Source organism: Chrysochloris asiatica, unplaced genomic scaffold (genome assembly GCF_000296735.1).
Source record: "Chrysochloris asiatica unplaced genomic scaffold, ChrAsi1.0 scaffold00008, whole genome shotgun sequence".
Classification (NCBI taxonomy): domain Eukaryota; kingdom Metazoa; phylum Chordata; class Mammalia; order Afrosoricida; family Chrysochloridae; genus Chrysochloris; species Chrysochloris asiatica.
The window spans coordinates 33,984,345-34,009,530 of record NW_006408526.1 but is presented as its reverse complement, the minus strand read 5'-3'; the positions used below and the strand labels follow the sequence as shown (position 1 = coordinate 34,009,530).

Genomic DNA, 25,186 nt, shown 5'->3' with positions numbered 1-25,186 from the left:
ATTTCTAATATTTTAATATTAATCACCTGGATCTCTTTTTGCAGGTTTTGAACTGTTTCCAATGCTGTATCTATCTTGTTTGATTGCTCTTGTAGTACTTTCCTGACTTCTTCCATGTTTTCCTCCACCCCTTTTCAGAGCATTTGAATTTGTTTCCATAATCATTCTTCTGAATTCCTTCTCAGGCAAATCCAGAACCTGCTCTTCCTCTTCTGAAAAGCCTTAGTCTGTCTCGAGCTCATTTGTCTCAAGTTACTCTTTTCAGTTTTTGGACATGTTTTGAGATCTTTTGTTGTGTCTTGTTGGTCATTTCCAGTACTTATGTGGGGTTTTGATGCTTAAATGGATGTTTGTTGCTGTATTATTAAGCTTACTGGGTGTCTCCTGGTGGATATGATCAGGAGATAGGCTTTCCTTTTCACATATAATGCTTAGCAGCTGTTACTGGCTCTTGTCTCAATGGCGGAATATTATGGGGTATGCTTGTAGCTTGGCTATATGGCCACAATTGCTGTGTCTTCTTGGGTAATGTATGGAGAAAAAGCTCCCACATCCAGGAAAAATGTGTGATCAAAAGGACCAAAAGTAGGAGCAATATAAAAGCAGACAGAAAAACCACCACTTTGAAATAAAAATGAAACTGTAGATGACTGGCCAGTCGCCTTGCTACACAAGCAGAGTGTGTGCACCGTAGAAGCTTCCAGCAGTGGGTGGAGGTGTCCACTCAGGCCCTTCCTCTAGTCACCACCGTAGAGGTGCACAGATATATATTGAGAAGTTAATGGGAGAAATATTGTCTACTATTTTTGTCTCTGAAGGTCAGTTAGGTAACTGCGTGTGCACAGAGTAATTCTTGAAATAGTTGCATCTTTTTATGTTAGGGTTTTACAGATTGTTCATGTGGTTTGTCTGTCAGGCCAAACCAGCTTTTTTTCTTGCTGGATAGGCAGGGGTAAAGGGTCCCATACAAGTTAATTTTAGGGCTGGGACCCACAGGCAGAAGTCAAAAGCAGCAGCCAAAGAATTTGCTCTTGGACCGATGGGACTCTTGTTCTCTGTGTCATGGGAAAGCTGTGGTCTCAACACTGGACTTTTTTGGGGTGCGCACCCACCCACCTGAAGGCGTCCGGGCTGGGCAAAGAAGGTATGGTGGGAAGAGGAGGAAAAAATGTGTAGAATCCCCCCACACCTCCTTTTACAAATGTCACTGCGCCTGTTTTAGCACAGGTTCACTGTGCAGGTCTGGCTGTATCCCTGTTCTCTGACCTCCGCCCGGCCAGGATGGCCACAGAGGGAGTTCCATGTCTTGACTGCTTCCTAAATTGCAATATTTTCCTTTATACCATGATTTTTCCACTGGTGGTTGCAGGAAACTGACTCCCTGAACCTTATGCTAGATCCACAGCTCTGGTGCTGTTCCATGAAAGCAGCTTCTCTGGGTTTTCAGGCCCTCCCCGACAGAGCCTGTCCTACCAGACTGCTCTGCCATCGCCGAAACCAGAAGAGAAACGTATCAATCCAAACAAGAACAAGTCTCTAAAAGATCATCTCTAAAAGAATATAGAGGAAGTACTTGGTTTCCATATTGTTTTTTCAGTTTTCAAAATCTTATTAAGCACAGTTAGGTTTCTAGGACATTATACTTCAGGATAATAATTTTTTTTTTTTAAATGACAGTATGGCAGCTAAATCTTATACTTACACAGTCTTCTCAGAAACTGTCTGAGCCACCAGCTCATAAATTTGAGCTCCATTGTCTGACATGGAAATGACGAATAAAGCTTTGTTATCTGGGGGATGGGAGGGGAGATAAAATTTATTCAACACTATTACTGACAGGGCCATAAAGGAAGTTACTAGAGTCTTGGTAATGTTATGCATTTTAATATAGATAAAAATTACATGTGTTCCCTTTAAAACATACACTCACTTTGTAAAAATGATTCAAGTCCTATACTTAAAACCTGTGCAACTTACTGTTTATTACAAAAATGTCCAGTAATGTTCAGTAAAACAAGATTACAAAACCTAACACTGATCTTAAAGAAATTCATTAGAAACAGGAGAATGCTAATATAACTAGGTTACTGTACTGATTGCTATTACTCTTTTACATTTACTTTGAACAGCTCTTTTGGTATGCTGTTAGTAATATTCAAAGGGTATTACATAAAAGAGGTCATAAATGTATCTTGCCATCTCAAAACTAACAAGTTTTCAAAGAGATTTCATTTTCAGTACAGTTAAAAACTAACTTGCCAACTTAAGCTGATTTCAAGAAGCTCAAACTATACTTACCTCTTCAGTTTTTGCTTTATTTTTGTATTAAATCAAAAACATACCACTCTAATTAAATTTTCTCATTACCATTACTTGTTACATTCATAAAGTCAATTTTAAGCTGCTGCCAAATAATGTGTCCAAACAACTACCTAGTGAAACAATATAAGACAGATTTAAAATTCTAAAAGTGATTTTATACAAAAAGCCAGGGTATTAGACTTGGCAATTAGATTACCCTTGATTCATTATCTTTATTGGTGTCTATCAAAGAGTTCTAGTATGGCACTGTGGGTTACTGAGTTGGACTGCAAAGTCTGTTTGAACTGCATGGTCAGCAGTTCAAGCTCACCAACCACTCCTACACAGGGTCCCTCTGGGTAAGAACTGACTTGACGGCACTTAACAGCAACAACAAGCAAGGAGTCATGATATGGCGCTATAGGATCAGCACTCAACTGCTAACTACAAGGTTGGTGGTTCAAACCCATCAACTGCTCCTTGGAAACCCTATACAGGGTCACTATGTGTCAGAACCAATTCGATAGGATTTAATAACAACAAATCAATGATTTTAAGCAAGGTAATATGCATAAGGCAAACTATATAAAATGTTTTGAATGCAGAAAATCACTCAGAGAATCTGGTGGCAGTGGAATGTTGTATGCTGTGGAATTGGTTCTGACTCATAGTGACCCTGTATAGGGTTTCTGAGGCTGTAAATCTTTACAGGAACAAAAAGCCTCCTCTTTCTCTTGCAGAACAGCTGGTAGTTTCAAACTGTTGACTTTGACGTTAGCAGGCCAGCTAGTAACCACTATGCTACCAGAGAATCTAGATATCCCAAATAACTTTTGGGTATAAACTCTTAAATAAAATTCACTTTTTAAACATAAATAATTTAATTTACCTAAAAATATAAAATGAGTAAAACTCTATGCCAGTTGTCTACTTAAACAATAGTACCTTATGCAACTTCACAATGAATCTGGATATTAGGGCTGTTCAGTGGACATACTTACCTGTTGCCACTTGTCGAACCAACACTGTATTCAACTTAATGACAGGGCTAAATGTGTGTTTACTATCTGCTGTAGATGCCAAAATCTTACTATGACACCGTAGCACCAGTCTATCATCCTGCTTTTGTAACAGTACAAGAATATCTTCCAGCAGCAATGTGTACAAGTCTAGAAATAAAAGCAGCAAAGGTGATAAGTACAGAAATTAAGATGTGTTTTATAAACTCTGTAACAATTTGACAGACATTTTACGCCTTAAATGTAAAAACTGACATATATATTGCCTTTATTTTATTTATTCATAATTTTTTATTATAGTTCACAGAACTATCTGCGACAGATATGAAATTTGTAAAAAGAAGAAAAAAAGAGTTCTTCACAGATGGTCTCAGATGTGCTGGTCTAAAGAAAGCTTTAAAACTCATTAGAATGTAAGAATGGTGGGAACAGTACTGAATTATAATATTTTCTTCTGACTATTTTAACACAATTCAGATCTAAGCCGATCTAACTTTTCTAACTTGAAATTGTGAAACATTATCTCTTCTTCCTTTTGGCATAGGAGATTTTCTTATTCTTTTCCTTCTCCTCTCCCCAAAATTGACAGGTGACATTAGACCTACCAATAGTTTTATCTCTATTCACCTTCCAAACCAATGGCCCTTCATGAATCATCTTCCTTTTTGTTAAATCCAAATTCTGCAAAAATAAGGAGAATTGCATACATATTATTTCCAAACATTCAGTGAGATGATATTCTGTATAATTTAGTCTCTTTTCAAGAAATTCTTAATATGAAAGATATCACTTACATTCACTATCATTGTTGTTGTCAATTTTTAAAAGTATTATAAAGACCAAATTAAAATAATCTGTGCAAAATCCTCTAAATAAGAAAATATTCAAGAGCACTGCCTTCCAAATCTCACTCTAAACAGAGGACAGCATCTTATTAATGTGAAGTTACAAACATTCGCCTACTAGATTCTCAACCCATGCCTTACTTTTTCTATCAGTAAATGGATGGGGATTAATGCATATGCTTGTCTATAAGAAACCTCTGTGTTCCAATGCCCTAGTTCCAAAAAAGTTCTAAGAGACATAGCATTTATCATGAAAAGTCCAGGTAATACTCAAGCTTTCTTTCAATAATAAAAACTGATTAGTAAGACAAGCATCTTTTAGTGTAAGCAGTTCTAGAAAAGCCTTATTTTTCTGGAGGTCTGGAAGTCAAGGGGCTCAGAGCAGGAACACCACACAGTTCTTGGTAAGCTGCTACACATTACATGAAAGTCTATTTTTAACAGTCTCTAGCTAAACCTGGCAAAACAACACTCTTGTAAAATAGCAAAAGACAGATTTAAAATCCCAAGTTACTTAGTACAAAAGTCCACCTAGTAGACATGGCAATTAGTGTACTTTACTATTATTTCTTGTTTTTGAAGAACTTCATTGGAAAAATAAGTTATCTTGCTGTACACTCAAATATCTGGTACGTTTCCACAGTAAACAGTACTACTCTTATTCAAACTATAAAACACAATAAGATTTCATGGTATTCTTTAGTTTCTTGCCAATTCCTGCCACATAAAGTTAGCTTTATACAAAAAATAAGACTATGGAAATCCTTACACAATCAGAGGTTTTTTGAAAAAAGAATAAAATCATAAATAAAGACCATCTACAAGAACTGCTTTAGGTGACATGAGGTGTTCCCACTGAGATGTTTTCATTATCTGCCACGTCTTTAGTAAATTTTATACTGGGTTTTTTTTTCCCCCAAATTACAATTAGGCCAGCTCTCACCCTGAGTTCTTCAACATTTGGGTACTCTGACAGCTTCAGATTGGAAGTATCAAGGCGACGTTGATAATCTTCTAAGTGCTGAAAAATTAGGTAGGTTTAAGCCAAAGTTACTACTATGATCATCAATGACCTCCTTATTCCCAAATAAAACAGACACTTTAAATCTGCATTTTACAGAGCTCTCTGAAACATTACACAGGACTGAAAACTCATTCTTTCTTGAAACACTCTATTGAACTATATTGAATTGGTCTACATTTTGCTATGTATATTCTCAACAAACACCAACAAATTAAAAGAAAAACACTCTCTGCCCTTGACTTTGGTAATATTACTCTCCTGGTTCTCCTGGTTGCTCCTTCTCAATCTTTTCTTCAAACACATTGCCCTTTAACTAGCTTCTATTTATTCTTTGAACATGTAGATCAGGTACATGGCACAAAATTTAGAAGGCAAAATAAGGCACAAATACAAAGTAAGTCTTCCTCTAGTCCTGTCCCCTTGTTCCCCTCTAATTTCTATAAAGAAGCAATCTCTAATACCCATTTCTTGAGTAGCCATCAAGAAGGCTAATAGAATATCTGTGAGTATAGAAATATGTTTGTCTCTGTGCATGTGTGTATATGCGAGGTGGCTCCAAAAAGTTGCTGGGAAAATAGAATGAAAAGAGAATGGAATTTTTCCACAAACTTTTTGAAACTCCCATGTATACCTATATATCTTTTTTAAACAGCAGCACAAATGATAGTATAATATATTCACAGACATACTCCTGTGTGTCATGTATCTTAAGAGATTGTTCTCTATTAGTGGGACATATAGAGCTGCCTCGTTCTTTTTAATGACTGCATGTTACTCAATTCTGTGCATGAACTATAATTTACTTAGACTTTACTGTGAACATTTAGGTTACTTCCAATCTTCTATTATAACAAACAATGCTATAATAAAATGGTCTTAAACAGACACCTTTTCATAAGTGTATAGTCCACATGGCAATGTCCCAGAAAAGCTATTGGAACAAAGAGTATTTAAACTTTCCCAACATTAGAAAAATTTCCAAACATACAGAAAAGTCCAATGTGTATAGTGAACATGCCTACCACCTATATTCCACAACTAACGTTCTGTGATGTTTTTATTAATGACCTATCCATTCCATCAATTCAGCCCTCTATTTATCAATACATCTTATTTTTGATACATTTCAAAATAAGTTGTAGTTATAAATACATATCCGCCCTCAACATTTCAGCATGAGTATCACTAACAAGAATTCAATTTTGCTCACAATTTTTTAAAAGTAAAATTAATATGCAGTGAAATGCACACACATCTTAAGTATATCTTTCCATGAGTTCTGACAAATGTATACATCTGTGCAAGGCAAATGCCTGTCAAGATATAAGGGGACTTCAAAAAGTTTGTGGAAAAATTCCATACCTTTTAATTGCATTTTTCCATGAACTTTTAAAATCCCCTTCATAAAATGCATTACTCCATGGCCTCATCTATCTTGAAATCAGAAGAACTTGAAGAGTTCCCATTCCTGACCATTCTGACCAGGGGCACAATAGAAGGTCACAGATAGAATGGAAGAATACAAAACAAACTCAAATTTCTACAAAGACCAGACTTCCTGCACTGAGACTGGAGAAATCTGAGACCATGGCCCTTATATACCCTTTGAACTACAGCAAACCCTCGAGGTCACCTTTCATCAAAATAATAGATATGAACTTACAAAGTAAAGAATAATCACTAGTGAGTACTGTGCTTTCTTAAATAATTAACTGTTGCTGTTAAGTGCTGTTGAGTCAGTTCTGACTCACACTGACCCTGCAGAGAGTTTCTGAGGAGCAACTGGTGAGTTTGAACCACTAGCCTTGTGGTGAGCAGTGCAGTGTTTATCCTACAGTGTTTATCCACACCAGGAAACCAAATAATCAACTATATGAGACCAAATGGTCAACATTTATCCTAAAACAAATATGAGCAGGTAAGAAGGAGCAGGAAATTAATTCTAGATTAATGGAAATAGAATAAACAAAATGGAAATGATGAGAAAGTTGATACATTGTGTAAAATATAATCAATGTTACAATTTACATAAAAATTGTTAACGGAGAACCTAATTTTCTGTGTGTGGTGCTGTGGGTTAATGTGCTGGATTGCAATGTCAGTTTTAACTGTAAGGTTGGTGGTTCAAACTCACCAGTCGCTCCTTGGAAACCCTGTAAAAGTTTGCTATGAGTCAGAACCAACTCAACGGCACTTAACAATAACAACAACAATCTTCTGTGTAAATTTTCACCCCAAACTCAAGATTGTTAAAACACACACACACAAACACTACAATCATCTCAAAAAGTTTCATCATACATGTTCTTCCCAATCTCCACCCACTGCATCTCCAATACCAACTACTTTTCTCATATTTTTCCACCATACATTGGTTGAGTCTGCTCTAGAAGTTCTTATAAATGGAAACATATATATGTACTCTTTTGTTGTGTCTAGTTTCTTTCACTCAGCATAGTACTTGAGTATATTAACCCATGTTGTATGTATCAGTAGTTTATTCCTTTTTATTGCTGGTAATATTCTAGTGTATGACTATATCACAGTTGGTTTATCCTGTCTCCTGTAGAACTCTTGAGCTGCTTCTGGCTCTTAGGAATAAAGCTGCTGTAAACATTTTTGCACATAACCTTTTGTGGCCATATACCTTCAATATTCTTAGGTAAAACACTAGATTTACAAACATCAGATTTACAGACAACAACTACTGGCCCTTTAATGCAGAACTTCCAACAGATTCTGCCATGGTCAACAAAGTGAAAGAGGGAACAGACCTGAATTTTTACAATTTGGTGAATTACAATTTGAGTGATTCATCATACCTTGAATGGGGAAAACTAAGGGTCCAAGTCATGGAATAGGAGACTTGGAAGAGGTTGTAGTGAGCCCCTTCAGAAGCCTAATGAGTGAGACCGGATTACTGTAAGGACTCTCTGGAAAGCCACGTGTGTTCAAAGTAACATGGCTGGCCACCATCTTTGAGTAGGGTAGCAGTGCTTCAAGTCCTACTATGATGTTATGTAAATTTGCACTCACATTAAAACAATTGAACCAACATCTTACTAGCAAAATTTTTCATCACATTAAGCATCACTTACTTCATGTGCAGTTTTTAAACCATTGAAAAGACTTTGTACCTTTCTTGCACTAAAGACTAAGAACTGTAGATACCTGTTCAGACTGACTACAAATTCTTAAAGACACAGCTAAGAATGGATCTTCTTCATATTGCAGGGATAACTTATATTGCTAGATTGCCCTCTGATGTTAAAATCTTTTGCACTTCAAACAATACATTTGAAAGTACCTGTTCCCGATAGCCTCACCAACAAAATTATCATCATACTCAGTTATTAAGATATTACCTAATGTTTATAGATTCAATCAGCCTCCATATGACCACATTCTAAATTTTATTTTAAGTTCAGTCCTCTTAGAGCCAGACCCACAATGATCACTTGTTTACTGTGGGTGTCTGTCCACCTGACACACCAAACAGATCATCTTCCCCCTAACTCTGGGGTTTCTCCACTTTTCCATCATGCTCTTCAAATGTTTAAGCCAGTGATCTGGGGTTTAATCTTGATATTAACTCTCCTTCAAACCCTTCCTTAAATAAATCACCAAGTTCTATCACTTTACCTTCAAAATACTTACCCAATGCTTGCACTTCTCTAAGTTACCATTATCTCCAGACTTGACTGTTATATGAGACTACGACCTGAGCCCTTCTCGTCCACTCGTTTGCTTCTTCAGCCCATTTTCCATAAAGTAGTGATACTTTTAAAGTAAAAATCTAAACATGCCATTTCCTTCTTAAATGTCTCTAATGAATTCCTATTTGTTCTTAAAGAATAAAATTTAAATCTTCAGCATGGTCTTACACAGAAGCCTTGATGATTTGGCCCTGGCCAATTTTACCTATTTCACACCACAGTGGCGTCTACTCTTTTGGCATGATCTCTACTAATCTTTCAATTCCTTAAATAAACCGTGTTTCCTCTTACCTCACGACTTTTGTACATGCCATTCCCTACAAGGCTGTCCTCTTCCACATTCTTTTGGTTCATTTCTACTCAATCTTCAGAGTTTGGTTCAAATGTCAATTCCTCACGGCTTTCTCTGATAACCACAACCCAACATCCCCAAGATTGGCTAGGCCCACTAGTTACAAACTCATTGTACTTAGTTGCTGCTGAATTGGCCCCCAACTCATAGTGACCCCAGGCACAATGGAACAAAATAACATTGCCTGGTCCTAACCATCGCCATGATCAGCTGCAGACTAAACTGTTGTGATCCACAGGGTTTTCAGTGGCTGCTTTTCCTGGTATGTCTTCGTCTGGGAGCACCAGTGAAATCTGTTCAGCAACATGCTAGCCTCCATTGGATGGGTGGTGGCTGCGTATGAGGTGGTCTCCCACATGGGAGGGGAAAATTCTTCCACTGAACCAACCATGTTTCCTATAAACTAACGTTGTTACACACCATTGATTGGTTCTGACTCACAGGGTTTCACAGGATATAAATCTTTACAAGAGCAGAAAGTCTTGTTTCTCTCTCGGAGTAGCTGGTGAGTTAGCAATTCTGTTACACACTTACAGAGAGCATCCTGAAATTCTTTTACAGCAGCTGTTACAACTAATACAAAAAACGTGCATTATAATCTATCTTATGCTTTACTATTTAATGCAAACAAACACTTAAGATACTCAAAAAGTCAACATAACTCCACTGCTCTATCATAAAATGATCACCCAAATATGTGAATAGTCAACAAATGCCTTGCTTTTCAATTATGTAGTGATGGTGTCAATTATTGTTTTATAGATCCCAGCTAGTACAAATATAATAGTCTCACTAAGTCACGCTGTATTTTCTTGCTTTTCATCCTTACCTGCTTGTTCTCTGCCTCCTTGACAGCCTGATTCACATAATTTAAGATCTGACGACAGTGATCTGCAGCTTTCTTCACCTTTTCTTTTTCTGTTGGCCATTCTACATACACAGGGGAAATCCAAAATGTAAAATGGAGGAAATCAGAAGAGTATGAAACACACACACACACACACACACACACACACACACAGAGCATATATACTCCTCACTTACCGTCTGACACTGACATTTATGACAACAGTAAAAAGCCTACGATCCAAATATTTTGAGCATTAATCAGCCCTGCCTATCAGCACAGCTCCTCCAGGGCTTGTGTCACCCCCAAGGTATTTAATGAGGTGGGGAACCCAGCAGGCACCTGATGCTCCAGCTTCTCCGGGTTTGTATCTCCTGGCTCAGGAGCAGGAGCAAGGCACAGACAGCGAGTGGTGGCACTCACCTCTATGGATCTGCCCCCTAGCTGGGGCCACTCTGCATAGCCCACCCCCTGCTGCTCTGCTATCCTGCTACCCTGCTTCTCAATACCCATACCAAGTTGTCACAGAGCCAGAGCTGGAACACTGGGTAGCTAAGGATACCCAACCAGAAGCACACAGCATGAATTAGATTCTGGTGAGGAGAGCAAAGGCAAGCCCATGACTTATGCAGGTACCAAGGGGCTAAGGCTGCACAGCTGGGAAGGCTATGGTCAGGGAAGAGGGGAGGCTGGGGTAGAAAATGGCAAGTATTTCATATCACAGATTTTCACATAACAACCTGGACTTTGGAACCAAATCATGTCAACAAAAGAGGAGTGCATGTCTATATATCTATATCTTTACACAGAGTCCTGGTGTGGCACTGTAGGATAAGCACTGGACGTTAACCTCAAGGTTGGCCGTTCAAACCTACCAGCCACTCCTCAGAAACCCTATAAGGGTTGCTATGAGTCAAAACCGACTGGACAGCACTTAACAACAACAACAACAAATCTATACACACACACACACACAAACAGGAATATAATTTTTACATCTCAATGTAGAGAAAACAAAAATCCTCACCACTGGACCAATAAACAACATTCTTATCAATGGAGAAAAGATTGATGTTGTCAAAGACTTCTTTTTTCTTGGATCAACCATCAACACTCATGGAAGCAGCAGCCAAGAAATCAAATGACGTATTGCATTAGGCAAATCTGTTGCACAAGACCTTTTTAAAGTGTTCAAGAGCAAAGATGTCAGCTTGAAGACTAAAGTATGCCTGACTCAAGCCATGGTATTTTTAGTAACCTCACAGGCATGCAAAAGTTGGGACAGTGAATAGGGAAGACCGTAGAAGAATTGATGCTTTTGAGTTATAGTGTTCGAGTAGAATATTGAAAGTACCACAGGCTGCCAAAATAACAAACAGATCTGTGCTGAAAGAAGTACAGCCAGAGTGCTCCTTGGAGGTCAGGATGGCCAAACTTCATCTCTCATACTTCAGACATAGTCTCAGGAGGGACCAATCACTGGAGAAGGATATAATATTTGGTAAGGTGGAGGGACAGAGAAAAAGAGGAAGACCTCCAGTGAGATAGATTGGCAAAGTGGCAGCATCAATGGGCTCAAGTGTGGCAATAACTGTAAGGATGGCCCAGGACCGGGCAGTGTTTCATTCTATTGTGCACAGGGTCACTATGAGTAAGTATCAACTCAATGGCACCTAACAACAACAACAAAGACCTTGAATATTTTTATAGCAAGCTAACACCTATGGCAAAATCTCAATTCAGATAATCTTTGGACAAGCAAGATTTCTTATGACCATTCTTATGACTAATCTTTAAAAGATTAATATTATGGTTAATATTTAAAAGTCCTGTTATTGAATCTAAGAAGTGATACTTTTAGTCAAGTATCAAGTACACACACTGTTATATGAGTATATGTCATATTCCATTATTTTTAAATTCCACTTTTCCATGAACTTTTTGAAATTCTCACATACAACCCTAAGGGGCAGGTCCCACTCACATTATAAGCTATACAAATGGGATCTGTCCTACCCCTCCCCGGATTCACAGGATATAGCCTTCAAGATTATGTGCAGTTAACCTGCTAATCAGTATTTTTAAATGACAACACAATTCAAAATAACTCTCCAAAAAGTTTCTTTAAATTTGAGGTAATAAATAGTTAAAGAAAGAAAATTGGATTACAGCATTTGCATCTTTCAAAGAACAGGAAATTCACCAAAATGTGTTGAAACTGCATCGATGTCAGAATATTCAAAATTACAATGCTCCAACTACCCTGAGCAGATATATTTAAGTATTAAAATTAATTCATATGACTATAAACCACTTTTACTATATATATAAAAAAATTATTTCCAGTTATGTATTCAAATTCTCAGAAATGGGTTTGGTTGCCTAAAATTATAATTGAGACCTAGAGGTATAAGAGCCCAAAAATCAACTGAGAAGCTATTAATTCACTTCATAGGAGATTTGGAATTATAATGCACCCTAAACCTGCTTCCTCTCTGAAGCCAACTTGGGCTGACTTAATAAAAGTACATATACAGACCTAAAACATCTCTTTGATCCAGGGTATACCATCTTCAAATCAAATATGATACAAGATAGAACAAGAGTTAGCAAAGTCTTCTTTCCCCTCTGTAAAGAGCCAAATAATAAATACATGGGACTTCAAAAAGTTTGTGGAAAAATGGAATTTAAAAATATTAGAATGTTCCATGTTTGATGCTACTTTATATTTTCTACTTTTGCAAGCCATACAGTTGTTGTGGCAACTACTCAACTCTGCTGTTGTACTGCAAAAGCAGTCACAGACAACATGCAAACAAATGAGGATGGTATGTTCCAATGACACTGTACTTGCAACAAAGTAAGTGGCGAGCCAGATTTGGCCCTGGAGGCATAGTTTGTCAAACTCTTTACTAGAGTTACTAACAAAGTACATTAACCCAAACAGCCTGAAAAGATTACACTGTATCTTGTTAGAAAATCTTACTATATTATTTGGAAATCCTGCAGGTACCAAGGACACTATGATATTATTTAGCAGAACATGTTACTTTTGTTCCTAAACTTTTTTTTTTTTTTTCAATTTCTGTGAGAATGTTATACCTGTATATTTGGAAATATTATCCAATAAAAGAGGGTACTTAGTAAGCCTCTGCATTTGGGTGGGAATGATATCCTTCAGCTGCAGACGACGACACAGTGGGTTACTCTCAGCATCCTAAAATTGAAGTGAAATAAGTAAATTCATATTCTTATTAGGACAATAATTACCTAATATGTACCATGCACTCACTATATATGTCTACATCATTGTTGTTCCTGTGAAGTGCCATCAAGTTATGACTCATAGCGACCCTGTAAAGGGTTTCCAAGGAACAGCTGGTGGACTTGAACTGCTGACCTTATAGTTAACAGCTCAGTGCTTATCCTACAGGGCCACATCAGGTCCACATCATCATAGTTCTGAGTATTAAATCAAGATTAAAAACAAAAACAAAAAAGTGCTATACTTCTTTCTCCTTTAATGACGTAACTAGGGGGAAAGGGCTTTTATCACTAAACTACAGACTTGTTTTCTGTTTAAACAAGAACTGAGAGCATTCAGAATCAACTGAGGGTTTCATCCTCACCTATTGAGAAAATCTTATTATATTTTTCTCTGACTGGTATTCCTATTAAAAATTAATCAGCTAATTTGCTACCTGGAGTCCTGGCATGGTACTGTAGGATAAGTGCTGGATTGCTAACTGAAAGGTCAGTGGTTCAAAACTACCAGCCACTCCTCAGAAATAGGATTGCTATGAGTCACAACTGACTTGGAAGCACTTAACAACAATTTGCTAACTGCCTTTCCAAGTAAGCACAATGAATCCCTAGTCTGGATCTGCTAGCTCATTTACACCATGGTCTGCATATCTGTCAAAACTACTCAACTTTGCTGTTAAGAGCACAAACACAGCCATTGTTGTTATTGTTTAGTGCCATCAAGTCAGTTCTGACCCATAGCGACCCTGTGTAGAGTTTCTGAGGAGCAGCTGGTGAGCTTGAACTGACGACCTTGCAGTTCAAATGGCTTTGCAGTCTGGCAATATTCATATACAATATTTAAATACATAGGCATAGCTTTGTATCGTAGGATCAGCACTGGACTGCAACCACAAGGTCAGCAGTTCAAACCTATTAGCTGCTTCTCAGAAGCCCTATATAAGGTCGCTGTGACACATGGCAACTTGTACAATAGAAAGAATTCTAACATGACTTCCACGATTACAAGTCTCTGGTATTATTGGTGGAACTCCCCTTAAATACTGGTACAAACTGTGACTGAAATGGAATATCATCACTCTCATAATGAGGTTACTAATCAACTGAGTTAATAAAAATGGAGATTGTTTTTGGTAGACTTGACCAAATCAGAAGTGCCTTTAAAAGAAAGCAAAGTGTCAGAGGGATATAACTCTACTTGTTTGGGATATATCCATGTTCTGAATTGTTTGTGAGGACCATATAGCTAAGAGACGTAGATGTTCTGCAGGAGTTAAGAATGGTTCCTGGCCAACAACTGTAAGAAGATGGGATCTCAGTTACGTAACTGCAAGGAAATGAAGTTTGTCAACACCTCAAATGCATCCTGATGAGAGTCTAAACAGCAGACCTTGATAAACGACATCTACCCCAAACCACAGAAACTGAGGTAATAAACGTGTGTTGTTTAAGTTCTTACATTTGTAGCAATTTGTTATGCAGCATAGGAAACAAATAAACCACACTGCAATAGAACTTTATTTATAAAAATCAGCAACAGACTAGATATAGCACCTTTTAATGTTTTGGTAATATTCTTTTAGTAGTGTGATAGGTCACATCCTGATAATATCCCCAATAACAAGGTGGAATTCTATACTAAGTATTTTAATCCTGACCTTTATTATCCTTTATTCTTCACTATTCCAATATTCACCTTATGCTCTTCAGTAATTTAACTAATTCTTGGCTTTAAAAAATGATAATATGGATATAATTATTATAAATGACTTAGTTATAACTTCTCTAGTTTTTTCTATAATTAATAAAAACCTGAATTTGTTTTTTACATGGCTCATTCAACTCACCAGCACAAAAGTATGGAATCGAGAATCCTTCTTCTGACGAGACTTGATCATTTCCAGGGCAAAAGGTTGGTTACTACAAAAAGTAGCAGCAGCTTGTTTCAACTTCTCTTCTCCTGGTCCACTGAACTGTGCCAAGAATGTAAAGGAAACAATATGAAATGGGATACTAAGCTTATATTATGCTAGACAAAATGACATTAGCCACAAATCTTTTCAAATAAGTATTCTCAAGTGACAAGAAACACAGAACTACAAGCCTATGCAAAATATCATTTATCTATTTAAAAAGGCTAACCTTAACCCATTCAGACCTTTCCTGATCACATCCCAATGTTTTCTTGCTCTTTGTTCCGTCAAGTAGGTTCCAATCCATAGCGACCCTGTATAGGGTTTCCAAGGAGTAGCTGCTGAGCTTGACCCACTGACCTTGCAGTTCAAACGGCTTTGTAGTCTGGCGCATTAACCCACAGTACCACACCAGGGCTACCACAATACATTAGCTTTCAGTCAACAAGCTACTGAACTACATAGAGAGACTGATGTTTGGGGGATACGAGACACAAAATGCCCAGAGACTGAGATTACATTTTCAGTTTTTTAAATTCTCACACCAGAACAAGAATTACTCTGTAATTGCTCCTGGAAGAAAATCCTTAGGATTCCAGCGTTCTTTCTTACTCACTAAGGCAGATCACAGCTATTCTGTGTCACAATAAAATGAAATCACTGCTGCTTCACCTGTGTGGGGGCTGGAGTTGGCTCAGGAAAAGATCCATGAAGCTCCTTTGTCAAGTATTCTACTTTTTTTTTTTTCCCAACTGAAAAAAAGTTTGTATTTTCAGATTTATATTTTTCCCATCTTTATTAAAGGTAGGAAAGACAGAAGAGAATGTTTTCTCTGTGTGAGGTATGGTTTAAAAAGCATTTATGTGGCAAAAAAGATCATATATATATATATCATAGTGAAAGATCAAAAATCATGTTTCTATCCTGCTTGGGCAATTTTTCAAAAAAAAACTTTTTCCATTTTTATCTTTATTTTTTTAAGTTTTTATTGTGAATTAAGTGAAAGTTTACAGAGCAGATCATCAGTTTTACATTCAACAAATCATACACCTTGTTTCATTACAATGAACCATCAGTACTCCATGTACCATCAGTCCATCAGTTAACAGTATTTTTCTCTATTCACCTTAGCTTTTTTTTTTTTTTTTTTAATGCTTTTTTGTGAGTTATGTGATAGTTCACATGGGAGAATGGGAGAACATTAGCTTCATATTAATCCCATCATATATCGTTTCCTTGCCATGGTTACAATCCCCTCCATGCATCATCCACCAACTACAAGGTATACCCCGCAAGCCTGCCCCCCAGTCATCAGCACACAGCCCCCCTCCCTCTCCGGGTCCAAAGTCCCCAGATGCGTCTCTGCCTCCATCTTTGGCATCACTGCTTCTCTGGGTAGGGTTCTGATCTCCGCTCCTAGACTGCAAAGTTAATCCCTCCCCTCCCTTTGCTACAAAATGTCTACCTTTACATTTCCAGCCTTTACAATCAGTCCTGATAACAATTATTCACCATTGTATCTCAAGAGACCTATCCGCATCCCCTTCCCTCGGCCCCTCCTAGACAGATTGGATACTACTCAGTAGAGATTCTACCTTCTTCCGCCCCTCTGGATCTAGGTTCCCTCTTGAACGTGTGTAAGCCAGTCACTTCTTGCCTCTGTAGCCCCCCCATTCTGGGCAGCCAATGTCCAAGTTGCCCATCCCTGTACTCTCTGTGTGTGGAGGGGTTGGGAATGATCCTCGCTGTGAAGATTTGTTCCCTCTTTTGAGCTACTGCATCCATAGGTGTATCAAGTTCATCAAATTGTATCAAATTACTTTTTTTCCCTCTTCTTTCTTCTTCTGTTTGAGCTCTGATCATCCAGTCATTGAAGCCAGGTCAAGTGGGTATTATCTGCAAGTGTGGGTGTACCTATGCATGTGCCCTCTCTTTATATCAGCTGGATGGTTCACTTTCCACTCTAGTCCTCTGTGGCTATGTCACTGACTCTGGACCCAAGAGTCCCCAGGTCTTGTCACAATACTGGCCAGCCAGATCTCCAGCCGGGTTCACAGGAGTCTATTCAACATTGTAGGGTTTAGCTCGCAACTTCATTTCTGCTTTTCCCTTATCAGTGACAAATGTGATCCCTAATCAGAGAGTGGATTCCCACTGGGTCTTAGTGTTAGAAAGAAGTTTGCCCTGAGGGGACCTGACCACTTGCTTTCTTGTCTCCTGGGTGAGCCACTTGTTAGTTCTTGTAGTAATCAGTGGATCTGCCTGTATTGTTTTGTATTTTTCCTGTCAGTCTTTCTTTCAAGAAGCATCTTCTATTCTTCTGGCCGCTCAAGGCTGGTCTGCTTGCCCTTTCAAGTGAAAATCTCCGACCTCAGAAGATTCTGGATACTGTTCAGGATTCCACCTATGGTCTATTGAGTAATGCACAGGCTCTGCAGGAAGTCTCCTTCACTGGGCACGTTATAGCCTCTTTTTAGGTATTCCAAAAGTATTATACAAATTTAAAAGTATCCATTATATTATAATGGACCATTTTAAATTTGCAGTCTTATGTTTGTATATGTAATAATTTTAAAGTATCTGATAAGACACCTAACAAGTGCTTTGCTCACACTGTTAAGTGCTGTTTAGTCGTTCTGACTCATAACGGCCCTGTATAAGGTTTCTGAGGAGCTACTGATGGGTCAGAGTCAACGCAATGGCACTTAACAACAACAACAATTGGTGGGTCTGAACTGCAAACCTTGTGGTTCGCAGTCCAGTAGTGATCTTACAGTACCACACAGGGAGTCTTTGTTAAAAGCCAAATTCTCAAAAGTTTGTACATAAAGATATTTTGTGAAAAATCCTTTTGTAATGGGTATGTAGATAAATTGCAGATATTTTTCTGTTCAAACAGGACACATTCAAAGTGATATTTTAATGTATTACTCCAATCTTGTATTCATGTTCTACTATATGCATGACACTCAACATGTTTAAAGATAAAACAAGCAGCAGCATTATTTGCATGTTAGTCAATCTGAGAGCTACACAAATACTAAGAGCTGCTGGGATTACAAAATAAAGCAACTGTCTTAACCTCAGGCAGTTTTACAGGTGTGTGGCCGCTATGGGTTAACAGCCAGACTGCAAAGTCATTTGAACTGCAAGGCTGACAGTTCAAGCACTCCAGGTACTCCTTGGAAACCCTTATACAGGGTCGCTTTGGGTCGGGATCGACTCAACGGCACTTAACAAAAACAACATGTATATATGGGATCTGAGGGAACTAAATACTTGAACTCTTCAGAGTGATTCCTAAAAAAAATTAGTGGTAAATCTAAAGACCCATTTATGATATCTCCTTTTAGGATTTCTTACCAATGCTTTAAATTAATCCTTGTATCTAAGAGCTGGTAAATCTATTGTGTTTTTCATTAACTTTTTATACATATATCAACCACACTGATCAAGAATCTAAAAGAAATTTTTTGTCCTCTACGCTCACAGGTTTCTCTGCTTTACCATGCAGATTGATACAGTACAACGAAAGGACCAATTCCGTGCTTTATTAATGACAACTCTCACTTGATGCTTAGGGTTAAACATTATTCTTAGGGAATGCAAATGAAATGACTTATAAATCAAGACATGCTATCTTCAGCCCATGTGATGTTCAACCTTTTAATCTATTTTGACATGGAAATTAATGCTACGTTATGTTGCAATATAAAATGCAATGATGAGCTCATAAAACTTGCATTCTGTTTCAAGTTGAGCAGTGTACTATCAAGCCAACAGAACTAGTTATATAACTTTCACTGGAGAAAACTGAAAATGATCGCCACATTTTCAGAGAGCAGCCGTAGAGTAAACATGTCAGGGAAGTTAAATCTTAATAATAATAATATTGAAGTGGGTCTGGGTTTGAAAATGCTTTTGGAAAATTTAATAACTGCAGTGTGAGCCAGATTACAATTCCACGTTCCTGTTCTTGAATCAAATGGCTAGAAAAGATCTAATTGGTTTAGGAGATTCTAGGTCATGATGTTACCACCAATCTCAGGAATTAAATGACTGTTTTGTCAACTTTGTAGTCTTTATTATCTTTTAAAAAATTGTAATGGTAGAATTCACAAAGTCTTGTGGAATTTCCCCAAGTGTTCTATGTTATTGCTGTTGTTAAGCGCTGCTGAGTCAGTTCCAACTCATGGCCACCCTGTATAGGGTTATAGGATTTCTGAGGAGCGATTGGTTAGCTTGAACTGTCAACTCCTGCAGTTCAAATGACCTTTCAGTGACGTAAATTTCTGTGGGCGTATCTATACAGTTCTGTTCAACTCAGTGGAAGACACTGAGGTCTACACTGGAACTTTATAATTGAAATCACTGCCTTAACTATAGTACTTTCTTTAAAAAATCTCATTCAAGTACACTTTCCCCTAGTGTGTTTTTCTGTATGTTCTAGTTTAGGTCTCCCCCATCATATGTTCCAATAACAACCTGTATTTTTACCTTTTTAAACACTCATCAACTAGAAATAACTAAAGACTGTTTTCCCATTGACTGTAAACTTTAGAAGCCATGTCTGCTTTGATGACCACTCTATGCCCACCACATAACACAATATATACCCTCAAGGATATACCAACAGACTCACATAGAAATATAAACAGAATTGGACAGACTGCTGCTATAACCTCTAAACTCTTTCCTTATATTGTGAATTGTTGTTGTTAGGTGGCTTGAGTCAGTTCTGACTCATAAAAACCCTACGTACAACAGAACAAAAACACTGTCTAGTTTGGCACCATCCTCACAATTGTGTCTACGTTTGAGCCCACTGTTTCAGCCAATGTGGCATTCTTTCTCATTGAGGGCCTTCTTCTTTTTTTCTGACCCTCCACTTTACCAAGCATGATGTCATTCTTCAGGGACTGGTACCTCCTGTTAACTATCCTGCTTCCAAGACAGATTTGTTCTTCTGGCTGTCCATGGTATATTCAATAGTCCTCATAGCACTATAATTCAAAAATGCATCAATTCTTCTATGTTCTTCCTTATTCATTGTTCAGATTTCACAAGCTCATGAGGTGTTAAAAATGCCATGGCTTGGGTCAGGTGCACCTAAGTTTTTTTTAAAACTTTGCTTTTAAACATTTAAAAATATCTTTTGCAGCAGAATTGCCTAATGCAATGCATTGTTGTATATTATGAATAAGACTGAAGAATTTCCACTTTTCTACTTTTGGCAAAAGGGTGGCACAGTGGGTTGAGTGCTGGGCTGATAACCACAAGATCAGGAGTTCAAACCCATCAGTTGCTCCAGAGATATGAGACTGTCTCCTCTCATAAGGCTTTATGGCCTTGGAAACCCTTTGGCGCAGTTCTACCCTGTTCTATAGGGTCACTATGAGTCAGAATCGAATTGATGGCAGTGGGTTTGGGACACTATATATTATTGGTGATGATGGTTCTAGAGTTATGCAATTGTCTAATGTTGTATATTAAGACTGTTACTTTTGGAAAACAGAAATGACAAAAATCTACATTAATTAAATTATTTCTATCAAGTCAGTATTACTCTACAGTCTTCAAAGTACAACGGACTAGTATCTTTAATTCAATGGAAAAGTTGAATGCGTTCTCCTGACTCATATATATATTAAATACGTGAACATTTACAAAGTTTATCATTAGCTTTGAAAGTTGGATGAGTTTGCATATTTGGAAAAGTTAGTTACTTAACCTCAATTCTTATCATCATTTGTCCATAAGAATATATTTTTTTAAATAGAAAATATCCTTACCCAGCACAGCAAATCTTCTCCAATCTGATCAATAACAGAAGTCTCGTTCCTCTTTCGAATAGCCTTCATTTGCTCATTCAACCCAACTAAGGAAAAAATTAAGTATGCACTCCTTTTAAGCTGAATCATTACCAACAAGATAAATTTTTAAAGAAAAGATTTTCATAGAATAGTTGCTTCCAATATTCTTAAATCTGGACACAATTCTTATTTATCTAGGTATCTTTGAGTTCTATCTAAAAAACAAGTGCCAACGCGTGAAACAATACTTTTGGAAAGTAACACATTACATACAGTGCAGTTGCATCAAACATGCATTTAATATCAAGCCTCTATCTATAACCATGTTGATAAAGAAATTAAATTTAAATAGTGCACAGGATTTTGCCTATTGTTCCTCTTGAAATGCTTATGCCCACAGGCATATATAATCAAGCCTGATTTTGACACTGCAAAAATCTAAGATCCGTCACAAAGAAGTAGAGGGGCTTCAAAAAGTTTGTGGAAAATGGGATGAAAATATAATGTAATTTTCTAGGAACTTTTTGAAGCAACTTCGTAAAAGGCATCAATTTGGTGGGCAAGAAGTGGGAGTTGACTACATCTTTGATGTAAAGAAGACTGAAAAATTAACTGCCAAAGAGAAATAACGACTTACAAAGAAAGGAACTGATACAATTGTCTATAAAAGTCCAAGATGATATAACCAAAGAAAACCAACAAGGCAGAATTTCTGTATACTTACTCAAGTGTGTCAAGTAACAAAACAATGAGCAAAGTTAAATTTAGTACCTGAAAACTATCCCATCATGATATTATTGATTTAAAACACATTTATACATATATATTATTACACGGAACATATCTTTTTAAAAGCACATATACTGCAATTAATAGAAAATTTAAGAAAATTTTCAAGGTTAATTTTGACTATTCATATTTTTTACTTTATGCACTGACTGTAGATCCTAAGTTCTATATACAAAAAGGTTAGATCCTAAGTTCTACATACAAAAAGGTTATTTGAGGGAGAGAAAATAAAAGATGCACTCAGAGATTCAATCATTTCCTTATGTCATGGGCTCACATGTAATTCCAGGAGCACCAACATGGAAACATTTATAAAATTTAGCTGTTATGGTACTTTTATACTCACAATCCCTTCTCTATGGAAATGCTGGGAACAAAGATCAAAGTCAATTGCTCTTACTATGAAGCTGAAGAATGTCTTCCAAATTTGAAAAAATTTTCCGTAGTTCTGAAGGTGACAAAATTCCTTCTCTGGACACTCGCTGATAGAACACTTGATCAAGAACCTTCAGTGTTCGAACATGAGCTCTTTCAGTGTAGAACAATTCTAATCAGAAAAAAGGAGATAAGAAATATTATCTTAGAATAATTCCAATTGAACCAAACACAGACTTCATCTGAAGAAAGTAGCAAATGAGTTACACACTAAATCATTTCCTTTAGAAAGGTGACCTTTTTCAAAATTACCTCCATGAGTCCATGAAACTTCCCTACATACTGATCCTCAGAGCTGAATATACCCACTTTTCACTTATTGACATGGTTAGGTTCCAAAGATCAGGTCATTATGCAAAAACCAGCATTATATGAAAATGGAGGATGAGCACATCATTACAGAATTGCCAAACTACATCATATACGACTGTCAAAACATTCATGGCACAAATCTGTCACGTTTGCTACGGTGAAATAAATACCATACTAGGATAAAGAATTAACAGGATCATAGCCTTTCCTTTACTACTTATCAACTGCATGATTTTGATTGACTTAACTAATGTCTCTAAGTCTTACTGCCTTTTTATAATTTATTTATAATCTCTGAATAAAAATGACAGCCTGAAGCTAAAGGCATGGGGCAGATAAAGGATTCTCAAGTTTACCATCTACAATGTGTCAAACCTTAAGTATCCTGTGGCTAAGCATTTTTTCTTTTAAAGTAACTATAAGAGTCACAGAACCATGTGTTTTGTTTAGTTTAAGAGTTCAACGATCATCTATGTAATGCAGTTTCCACTTTGTTTTTCAAAAGGTGAGCAGAAACCCTGAAGCAAACTCTAGTGCTGAGGGGTTTAACTTTGCCCTTTACAAAATTAGGAACTGAAAACAAAACAAAAACTGATTAAACTCACCATTAATTACTTCCTGTCTTTTGATCTCACAAGGTTTTAGTCCCAGTAACACTTCTCGACTAACAAGCTGCTGCCAGTTGGGTGGATCTGTCTCTAAGTCATTTTCAAATTGTTCATCCTCACTTTGACTTTCTCCAAAAGCTATGCTGTCAAATCTAATAGATAAATAAATGAAAAAGATGAATCCCATTTGAAAACAGATGATGGACAATGGGCAAGAACACAAGTCTTTACAGTACAGTGAATCAGTCAGATTTCTAAACTATGGCTAAAAAATCACCACCTCCTACAAAAGAGTTTACATTTTTTATATGCAGCTCAACATTTACCTTTTGATAGACTTACGCTTATTAAGAACTTTCTTTTATACTGTTTAACTGATTCATGTACGGAGTTTCTTTCCTTTAAAACTGGGGCTTTAGGGGAAAAATATATTTCTTTAAAATGTGCATTTATTGAAAGCTACTTAAAAATTACTTACTTTCGAAAGGGCTTTGGTGTCCCATGTTCAATTACCCTAAAACAGTAGAGAGTAGACAGTCCACATGAAAACAAAATAGTGGTCAAGAAATTTATATTAGAGACACAAAACTTCATTAAACTAAAGTGGCTTGATAGTTGGTTTTTCTGGATATTGTAATGATTTAATAAAATTTAAAGTAAATTTCAGTACCTATCTAATGTTTACTGCCAATAAGTTCTAGCTGTTTCCCCAAAAATTACAAACAGTAAAAAATGCTGCAAAGTAGAGGAATGATACATAATTCAAAAAATCTTTTAGCAATGCCCTAAACCTCCCCAAACTATCAGTGAATTACCTTTCTACTTCCCATTCATCCTCCTGCACTTGGTCTAAGGAGGGAGGTGGGAAATCAAAAACCGTATTGGGAGTGCGGGGTGTGGCATCTACAGAGTCTCCAGATGGTGGGGTTTCTCCAACTGGCTTTGATCCTGAAAAGTCAAGAGTCAGATATTCAATCAGCATTAACATTTAGTAAAATCACTGATTAGAAAACCAAAATTTGTCCCCAAAAGAGCTCTAACTGAACCCATAGTCACATTCTTACATAAATAATTGTAGGTTAAAACTAAATTTTTACTATATATCAAAGTCTAAAATTTGTGAAATGTGAAAATCACTCTGAACACTTTTCTAGAAATTAATGCAAAACATGGTACCATCTCAAATAGTTCAGAAGAGCTTATTAAGGAGCAACATTCTCCTATCTAACCCCTTTTATCCCGAGTGCCAACCTTTTTCATGATTTTAAATTTTAATTATTTTGGGGTTTCAATTCCAAACAATAACCTCATATGTCTTTTTTCTTAATTTATTCTCTTTTAGGTAATTTTGATTTCTCCCTGACAATTCTGTTCACTTATATTTCTCACCTTCACTTCTGCCATTTCTTCACAATTATATAGTATTATTTTATATTCATAAAATAACAACTGTCACATTATTAATTGTATTATTAGTTATTACCTAAGCTAAATGGTATACATTCATTCTTCATTTACGTACATGGTTAGGTTCCAGAAACCAGGTTGTTATGTGAAAATTGGCATTATGCAAAAATGAAGGATGACCAAATCAGATCACAAAAGGATGAGTGATGCATAATTGCATCATTGCATAATTGCTAAGCCATTGGGAATCGTGGTCCGCCAACCTGGAACACAACCTTAACCATCACAGCCAGCATCACTCTCCACCTTGACAACTGTTTCCTGGCATACATCAGTAATTCACAAAATAGTTGGACAGTAGACATTTTACTATTGCTATAAATGTGAAAAGTTAGATAACGATAGCTCATCAGTGAGGGGTAGGTATGATCACATCTATATTTTTGCTCCATCAAGGAGTTAATATCTCAACTCTTTATATTAGTTTAGGTATTCAGTGTCCTTCAATAGCCTGCCTTCTGACTGTATTTTCTTCCTTCTA

General features: G+C 37.0%; 1 protein-coding gene across 1 annotated transcript in view; it reads right to left on the bottom strand.

The window, feature by feature from the left end:
* The window catches only part of ARHGEF12 (Rho guanine nucleotide exchange factor (GEF) 12), a 190,371-nt gene that overhangs the window by 9,401 nt on the left and 155,784 nt on the right, over window positions 1–25,186 (bottom strand). Inside the window, exons 22-33 of the mRNA XM_006833994.1 lie at window positions 24,054–24,186; window positions 23,717–23,752; window positions 23,236–23,390; window positions 22,284–22,430; window positions 21,074–21,159; window positions 15,216–15,341; window positions 13,207–13,321; window positions 10,087–10,187; window positions 5,109–5,186; window positions 3,926–4,001; window positions 3,303–3,470; window positions 1,703–1,790 (exon numbers count right to left, since the gene is read on the bottom strand). Coding sequence (XP_006834057.1) covers window positions 1,703–1,790; window positions 3,303–3,470; window positions 3,926–4,001; window positions 5,109–5,186; window positions 10,087–10,187; window positions 13,207–13,321; window positions 15,216–15,341; window positions 21,074–21,159; window positions 22,284–22,430; window positions 23,236–23,390; window positions 23,717–23,752; window positions 24,054–24,186 — 1,309 coding nt within the window. The remainder of the gene's footprint in view (window positions 1–1,702; window positions 1,791–3,302; window positions 3,471–3,925; window positions 4,002–5,108; window positions 5,187–10,086; window positions 10,188–13,206; window positions 13,322–15,215; window positions 15,342–21,073; window positions 21,160–22,283; window positions 22,431–23,235; window positions 23,391–23,716; window positions 23,753–24,053; window positions 24,187–25,186) is intronic.